Source organism: Herpailurus yagouaroundi, unplaced genomic scaffold, assembly GCF_014898765.1.
Source record: "Herpailurus yagouaroundi ecotype Mexico unplaced genomic scaffold, PumYag 162, whole genome shotgun sequence".
In the NCBI taxonomy this organism is placed as follows: Eukaryota; Metazoa; Chordata; class Mammalia; order Carnivora; family Felidae; genus Herpailurus; species Herpailurus yagouaroundi.
The window spans coordinates 11,650,394-11,658,764 of NW_024412403.1; the positions used below are offsets into that span (position 1 = coordinate 11,650,394).

Here is an 8,371-nt window from a genome sequence, read left to right on the forward strand (position 1 = left end):
AAAACAACTCCCCAGGAAGTCTAGATCCCATTTTTTTTCTAAAGCTAACTCCTAAAGAGTAACCAAACAGAAAAGATAGTAGATAAGGCAAGGTACAAAAAGAACTTTAAGGATACAGCAATGAGAGAATTCTGTCGTTCGCTTTTTTTTTTTTTTAATATTCAGAATCTGTTCATTTATTACATTTCCCAAACCAGTTCAAGATCAAAATTAAACAAGCATTTTAATTTAAGGACCACAGCCCATTGCTTTATTACTTAAAGAATGTGGTACATTGATTCTCACCAATTCCCATCAGCGATATGCCCAAAACAAGTGGCTTGACATCCATTAAGGAATGCAAAGAGGCTTGAATGCATTATAGGAAATGCAACTGAAAAAATACAGGCTCAAGGCTAAGGCAAATGTCCCCTTGGCCATATGTGCCCACCTCAGCTTCGCATAATAGATTTTCCACAGGTATATGCACTGCTAATAAGTAAAAATGTAAAAATGCTGTTTCCACTTACCAGTAATAAATCCGGATATTGGCTTTAAACTATGAAACTGTTGATCATGCTTTGCTCTTTCCTCTACAGTTATGGCCCAGATATCCAGGCTGCCTAAACCCAAAGAAAAGAAAAAGAAATTATTCAATGAGAAAAGAATAACAAAGTGCTCACATACACTATTTCCCTAGTACTTTCAGATTCTGTCACTATGTTATCAATTATTTGACCGATTAGTATCTGTTTGTCCTTGGGTGTTACGCATATAAAGTTAGAAAATTAAGAGTAAAACAGGCCAAAATAAGAAAGATACCAGCACAAATTCTTTTTTAAAAAACTTGCCCTATAATCTTATAGTTAGCAGGACTATTTAAAGACATAAGTTAACACGTAAGAATCGGAGGAAGAAAAACGTGGATTTGGAGAAGTCTGGGGCCAGCTTGCTTCCTGCAGGCTCAAGATCAACCATCCAACAGAGAAGAAAAAAAAAAAGAAAAAAAAAGAAAAAAAAGACATAAGTTAATAATCATTTATTTATATAAACTCAAGCAACGAACCAAGTGAAAGCTACATTCTCAGGTGATTCAAATGCCACACGTGAACATTAGGAAAGAACCAGAGCTTCACATTTCATATCCCATGTGATTCCATGAAAATCTTTCTGGAGCGACAAAAATATTGAAATACTGGATTGTACTGATGACATACAACTCTGCAAATATACTAAAAGTCACTGAATTGTACAGTTAAAATCGGTGAATTTTATGGTATACAAATTATACCTCAACAAAGATGTGTTTAAAAACGGGTATCCTGGAAAAAAAAAAATTGCAAACCAAAGAGACTGGGCTTTGGTTCCCCTTCAGTTTCAGCTCTGAGACTGACCACATGCCCCCTCACTTCTGTCACTTCTGAGATCTTCCTCACTTTTAGTCCTAGGTCTCCTCAATGTGATCAAAATAATTTCAGATTATCTATAGACTGAAGACCTTCCAAAGTTCAGATACTTTCCAAAAAGCTGGGAACAGGCAATAAAATGTGAATGTGGCTAGCACAAATGCAAAATGTCTGAACATTGTACCTCTCCTCTCTACAGGGTCTGGTGGGACAGTGACAGGAAGGGTGGGATTCATTCAGCCGTGGGAAACATATTTACTGACTGCCTCCTATGTGCAGGGCCCAGTGTCAGACATCAGAGACACTGTAGTAACTGAAACAGATATGATCCCTTCACTCAGAGGCCTTCTAATCCTACAACTTCTACTGCCCTCTTGAAATTCATCCGTGGAATTAGAAACAAAAGGAAAAGTTGGGGTGCCTGAGTGGCCTAGTTGGTTAAGCATCCAACTCTTGATTTCAGCTCAGGTCATGATCTCGGGGTTCATGAGATTGAGCCCTGCATCAGGCTCTGTGCTGAGCCCGGAACCTGCTTAAGATTCTCTCTTTACCTCTCTTTCGCGCTCTAAAAAAAAAAAGAAAAAAAAAGAGAAAGAAAAAACACAAAACACAAACCTGCCCAGTAATGGGGAAGAGGGACAAAATTGAAACAATAATGCTAATGGTTTTGAAAAGTTTGCATAATCTAGAATTCCATAGATTTTTACAGATAGACTTTTACAGATGTGATCAGAGAGGTGGTGATTTGTGCTATACTCTCTTTATGATGACTGGATTAGACAGCTGCCAAGAATCAGCCATTAAAATGGCACCCTCTCTTTAAAAATAAATAAGTAAATAAAATTTGGCCAGTAAATAAAGCCAATATTTAACACTTTAATCATAATATTAGGAAAAATTACCTGAAACAAAATTTTTTATGCATGCTGATATGTTTCAAGCAGATAAAGTAAAACAAACAAAAATTGTCCTGCTGCAAATCCAGGCTTTAGGAAAAGTACAGAATAAATGACCCAGTCACCTCAACAAGTACAATGCAAAGAGAAAACAGTGAGGAGGCTTAGGAGACACGTGAACTGAGATCAGTGTCTGCATCCTTATTTGAACCGACAAACCAGAGCAAAAAAGGGTCTGAAGACCATCAGGAAAATTTTAACACTGACTTGATAGTTGAAGATATAAAGGAATTACTGTGAATTTTATAGGTGTGATAATGGTGTTGTAGTTATGTCTTTAAGAGTGTTCTTATCTTTTAGAAACACTAAAATATTTGTGAATGAAATGGTATGAAGCCTGAGAGTTGCTTCCAAAGAATCCAGATGAAACAACATTAAAAATATGGTCTTGGGGTGCCTGGGTGCTTCAGTCAGTTGGGCATCCAACTCTTGATTTCCGCTCAGGTCATGATCTCAGAGTTGTGAGATCGAGCCCCATGTTGGGCTCCATGCTGAATGAATGTGGAGCCTGCTTAAGATTCTCTCTCTCTCTCCCTCCTCTGCCCCTCTCCCCGACTTGTGCTCTCTCTCTCGAAAGTAAAATAAATATATATATATTTAATATATGTATATATTATATACATACACATATACAAAAATATATATAATATATAATAAATTATATATATAATAAATTATATATATATATATATATATATATATAAATAATCTGGAATACATTACAAAAGGAAAATCTCAGAGAACTTACCTCCAAAAGGTGTTGGAAACTGAGCCATGGTTCTGTTACTTTTACCTTGCTAATCGACGCCTGTAATTGAAATGCAACATTTAAGTTTATGAAAACTTCATTTCTATACACTTATAAACACACTGACATGCAGTCTTTAATGATCAGAAACTGATACTAGTGCTGTTCCATATGAAAATGAAAGTTACAATTAAGGGGTTCATTCATTCATTCTCTGCAGCTTCTTAGTGCCAGTTACAATGGCGGGCACTGGGGAATGTGAAGCTTTCAGTCTGGAGAGTGATACCATTCGCTCAGAACAGCCTATTATATCACTGAGGTTTTACTTGTTACTCTTTAAATGTACGCCTTTACTTAACTATCTACATATACTAGTCCATCTGCTTGATGGTTGTAACAGCAGCTTCTTTTAATGAGCACTTAATACAAGCTGCACACTGTTCTGGGTTATTTATAGCTCTTAAATCTCTTCATCATCACAGCCCTTATGATATCAGTAAGACAGACAGGTATTACCATGCCCTTATTACAGATGAGGAAAATGAGAATTAGAGAGATGAAGTGATTCAAGCAATATCACACATCTGGTGACTAAGCTGGACCGGAGCAGGGATAGAGAACTCCACAGCCTGCATTCCACCCATGAAAAACACTGTCTGCAATCACTACTGAGAGATTTTGAGAAAGGCCATAAACAATGTATCCTATGTCAATGTCTGTCCAGAATACCAATCACAAACCCAATGCTCCAAAATCCCCATCAGGCGTTATCTGTTCATGAATAGCCAAGGTGAACCTCGTCTTCTTCCCCAACTAAAATAATCCAAAATTAGTATTTGCTTTTCCAACATGGCAGAGGCATACAGTTAAAAAATGAGTACTAAATATTCATACATTAAAAAATTTAGTTACTTTTAGATATTTACAATTACAGTCCCTTGTCCTAATACTCTTGAATTTCCTATTTTAATCTGTCCATGGATTTTTCCCCCAAATATCATATCTTTAAACTTCCAAAAGCTTTTTCTTGTTCTTAACTCTTTATTCCTAGTACTCTGTCATTTTTTTAACGGACACAACACCTTTTACTCTCCGGAATTTTTGGGTGGGAAAGAAGTATTTTGCTCTTTCATGTTCTTCTGTTTCTTACATCATTTGATTCCCTTTTCTGTTTGTTGGCCGACTGTTTTGGGTCTCTGTCACTTTTGAGGCTTTCCTCATCTATCTGGTGATCCCTGGCTGCTTCCTCATATTTAAGAGTGAGGTACTAAAAAAAAATCAGCATGGATGCCAGTTCTCTTGATTGATGGACTGCTGTAGATGACAGTCACATTTCACTCAGAGACCTCCAATGTCAGTACGCAGAGGTCTCTTCATTCAAGCTGCTCAGTTTTGCCAGAAAGAAGTGTATGGGAGGGTGCTGGCTTTTGGGGAGGAGTAGAAAAGGCAGGAGTAAGTAAAGGGCTATACTTCCGGATGTACACTAAGACCTACTCCCTATATTTTCAGCCCCGACCTTTACTCTTCTGGTCAGAAGCATCTCTGGTTCTAGTGCTTGACCCATCTCCCCAGGAAAAATGGGACTGAAGAAATCATGTTTGCTGGGGATGCAGAAGACATTCCAAAAGATCTGGACATAGACTTTTCAAGAACTTCCGTTTCAGCTACAAAACTGACCTCTGCCTTTGGCAGCCACCAAACACTCTGAATCCTGTCAAGACACTCCTGGGGGCTGCTGACTTGTCCCTCATCTCTGCCGCCTTTCGGTAGGCACTAGGTTGTACCTTCCTCTGAACTCGGTTACCACTCTATTCACTCTGTTTCCAAAAAATTCTTCAGATCTTTTGTTCACTATCTTCTCTACTATTATCTTTCTCCCTATGTGTTAACAACTGCTGTGCTTCCTTTGCGATCACTGCAGATGTGATGGAAGAAGAAAAGATACATGTGGTCAAGCCACCATATTTAAGTGGGGGGTCTGTGGATCCCGTTTTGAGGCAGGCCACTTCTCACTGCCAATTCCCCTTACGGCACCTGGGTGGCTCAGTAGGTTAAGCCTCCGACTCGATGTCAGCTCAGGTTGTGATCTTGCTATTGGGGATCCTGAGATCTTAGACCCTTGCTGGGCTCCACCCTGAGCGTGGAGCCTGCTTTGGATTCTCTCTCTCCCTCTCTCTCTCTTGCATGCATGTGCACTCTCTCTCTCAAAATAAATAAATAAACCTTAAAAAAAAAAAAAAGAAATTAGCTGCTATTCTCTTCTTCCACAATTTCTCGCTCAATACACTATAAAGGTGAGCTTGATGATTTTCCAAAATTTTTTAATGTTTCATCTCACTTAATCTTCATAATGCTCTTAAAAATTTTTTTTTTCAACGTTTATTTATTTTTGGGACAGAGAGAGACAGAGCATGAACGGGGGAGGAGCAGAGAGAGAGGGAGACACAGAATCAGAAACAGGCTCCAGGCTCTGAGCCATCAGCCCAGAGCCCGACGCGGGGCTCGAACTCACGGACCGCGAGATCGTGACCTGGCTGAAGTCAGACACTTAACCGACTGCGCCACCCAGGCGCCCCTTCATAATGCTCTTAAAATTGACAAATCATACATCTTTTTATTGAGCTTTGCAAAAGCAGTAAGCTCTCATTTTTTAAAAGCATGGTAATGCAAATATTTCATATATAGAACATGAGAAAACATTCTGTTCTGGTTTACTTCCATTCTTTACTATTTATTGCAAAATAAAGAAAAGTTACTGGTTTATCTATCTTCTTGGTACCCAGCCACTTTACCACATTTTTTTATTGGTGCTAAGGCACTCAGATGAGTCTCTCAGGTTTTCTAGATCTATATCCTCTGAGAATAAAGAATTTAAGCTTGCATTATTTGCCCAAACCAGTAAAGCTAGGCTATGTAATAGGTGGAAAGGCAGGAATTTTGATACTGCCCCTGGCTTTCATGGTGATGGTTTTGGTGTTTAATAAGTATTGATATTTCATAACCAATGAAATAGGTTATAAATAGTTATATCTGCTATTGTGTTTTGGTAAGTAGCTTTTGCCATGTTTAGGCAGTTTTCTATCATTTTTATTTGACTTAAACTTTCATTAGAAAAGCCTGCTAATTTTTTTCAGAGGCTTTTTTAGAGTATTTAATAAGATGACCATGTATTTCTTTTTTAATTAGCATACTAAATTATAGTGATATCTTTCCTAACACGAATTATCCTAGAATTTATGTAATAAACCCGACTCAGATATGCATGTTACTCTTTTACTACATAACTAGGTCCAATTTGCTCACATTTTCTTTAGAATTTTTGCTTAAGGAAACATTATACACAATTCTATGCAACAGAGAATCTAGAGACAATGGTTAGATTTCTACTTCACTGTAATTTCCAAACTGATCTTTTAAAAGGACATAATACTTTAAGAGAGCATAGAACTAACTTGAAATGTAAAGGTATAACATGAAAAAGGTCCCAAGAAAAAATAATTTTAGGGGTGAGTTTGAACTAACCTTCAAGAAACAAATAATTCCTTTTACTAAAACAATTCCACAGGTTATGAAATTAGCATAACCAATACTAAACTATGGTAACAAAAGTAGTGACCATTTTTACCTAGATATAATTATACGCCTTACTTTAAGTGTTTCACAGCTATTTTGAGAGTCACAGAGTATAACAACTCCTATAGTCCAAAGTATCTATGTATATTTTTAAAAAATTTTTTTTAAAGTTTATTTATTTTTGATAGAGTTCAGTGAGCAGGGGAGAAGCAGAGAGAGAGAGGGAGATAGGAGGATCTGAAGCAGGCTCTGTGTTGACAGCAGCGAGCCCCATGTGGGGCTCAAACTCACAAACCATGAGATCATGACCTGAGCCGAAGGTGAACGCTCAACTGACTGAGCCACCCAGGTGCCCCAAAGTATATTTTAATGATCAGTGGCTCCTTGCAAAGAGTATTTGCTGAAATAAAATAAAAAAAAAAAAAAAAAAAAAACTTAAAAAAAATGGGGCATCTGGGTGGCTTGGTCGGTTAAGCATTCGACTCTTGATTCCAGTTCAGGACATGATTCTCACCTTAGTGAGACTGAGCCCTGCATCAGGCTCTGCACTAAGCATGAAGCCTGCTTAAGATTCTCTCCCTGCTCCTCCCCTGCTCATGCACTCCCTCCGTGTCTGTCTGTCTCTCTCTCTCTCTCTCTCTCTCTCTCTCTCAAAACTAAGTACGTGCTGTTTACTGTCCTTCCTAGAATTCAGGAAATCATCCCCCACTTCCTCCCTCTGCCCCGCTCTGTGAACCTCTTCCCCAAAAGCCTTCACTTCATTATTAGCAGCGTCAGACAAAATTTATCTTCTGGCCCTTCTAACTACCCTGTCTGCTTCCTCGTCATCTTAAATCCGTAAGTAACAATGGAAAGGGTTGCAACCTCAGCCTGCGCCCTACACTTGCAAACTAAAGCCCTTCTGTCTCTTCCCTCCCCAATCCAAGCCTTGTTCCTTAACTGTCACTCAACTTAAGCCAGGTCCTGGTAAGGAATGGACCTAATAAAAACTAAATCGCTTTGAGGTGTGAAGAAGATGTACCTTCCAGACTTATTACTAACACAAACATCCAAATGCTGGTTTAAGGATGACGTTGGAATATTCCCACACACATTTCTTTTAGCCACAGGCACTTCAAATGCTATTTACAGCTAGGTTCTCCTCAGCTCCTGGGGAACCCCAGACAAAGTAGTAACACGCAATGAAGCAACCAGATCGAACCTTCCAATCCCACCTCCTTTTCAGTTCTATGCCACACAGGCAGATCAGGGTGATAACATCTTGGTTCAAACTGTTGTTCCTACTTTTACATATATTTGTCGTATGTATTACAATAATTTGAAAAAAGAAAATAATTTTTTAAAAATACCGCAAGATTTCTAAGTGCCACAAACCAGATTTCTAGTTTGGCTACAGTGGTATAAGCCCACTAGAGCCTCTGTCCCACTTAAAACTAAAAACTGGGCAGGGGCGCCTGGGTGGCTCAGTTAAGTGTCCAACTCTTGGTTTTGGCTCAGGTCATGATCTCACAGTTCATGGGTTCGAGCCCCGTGTCGGGCTCCATGCTGACATTGATGGTGTGGAGCCTGCCTGGGATTCTCTCTCTCCCCCTCTCTCTCTGCTCCTCCCCTGCTCTTTCTCTCTCAAAAATATATAAACTTTAAAAAAAAAAAAAACACTTTTAGAAACTGGGCAAAAGTTTTAAAAAACAAATACCTAAGGACAATAA

At 38.6% G+C, this 8,371-nt stretch overlaps 1 protein-coding gene and 1 non-coding gene across 7 annotated transcripts in view; one reads left to right on the forward strand and one right to left on the reverse strand.

Moving 5' to 3' along the window:
• Window positions 1-8,371, reverse strand: part of ITSN1 (intersectin 1) — a 221,646-nt gene that overhangs the window by 150,087 nt on the left and 63,188 nt on the right. For all 6 annotated transcript variants that reach the window (XM_040483995.1, XM_040483994.1, XM_040483992.1 and 3 more), the window contains exons 2-3: window positions 3,090-3,149; window positions 510-602 (exon numbers count right to left, since the gene is read on the reverse strand). In XM_040483995.1, coding sequence (XP_040339929.1) covers window positions 510-602; window positions 3,090-3,117 — 121 coding nt within the window. In that variant the 5' untranslated portion in view covers window positions 3,118-3,149. The remainder of the gene's footprint in view (window positions 1-509; window positions 603-3,089; window positions 3,150-8,371) is intronic.
• On the forward strand, window positions 812-966 carry LOC121036566 (small nucleolar RNA SNORA38). The gene has a single exon (XR_005793394.1). It is a non-coding gene; the product is annotated as a small nucleolar RNA SNORA38 (small nucleolar RNA).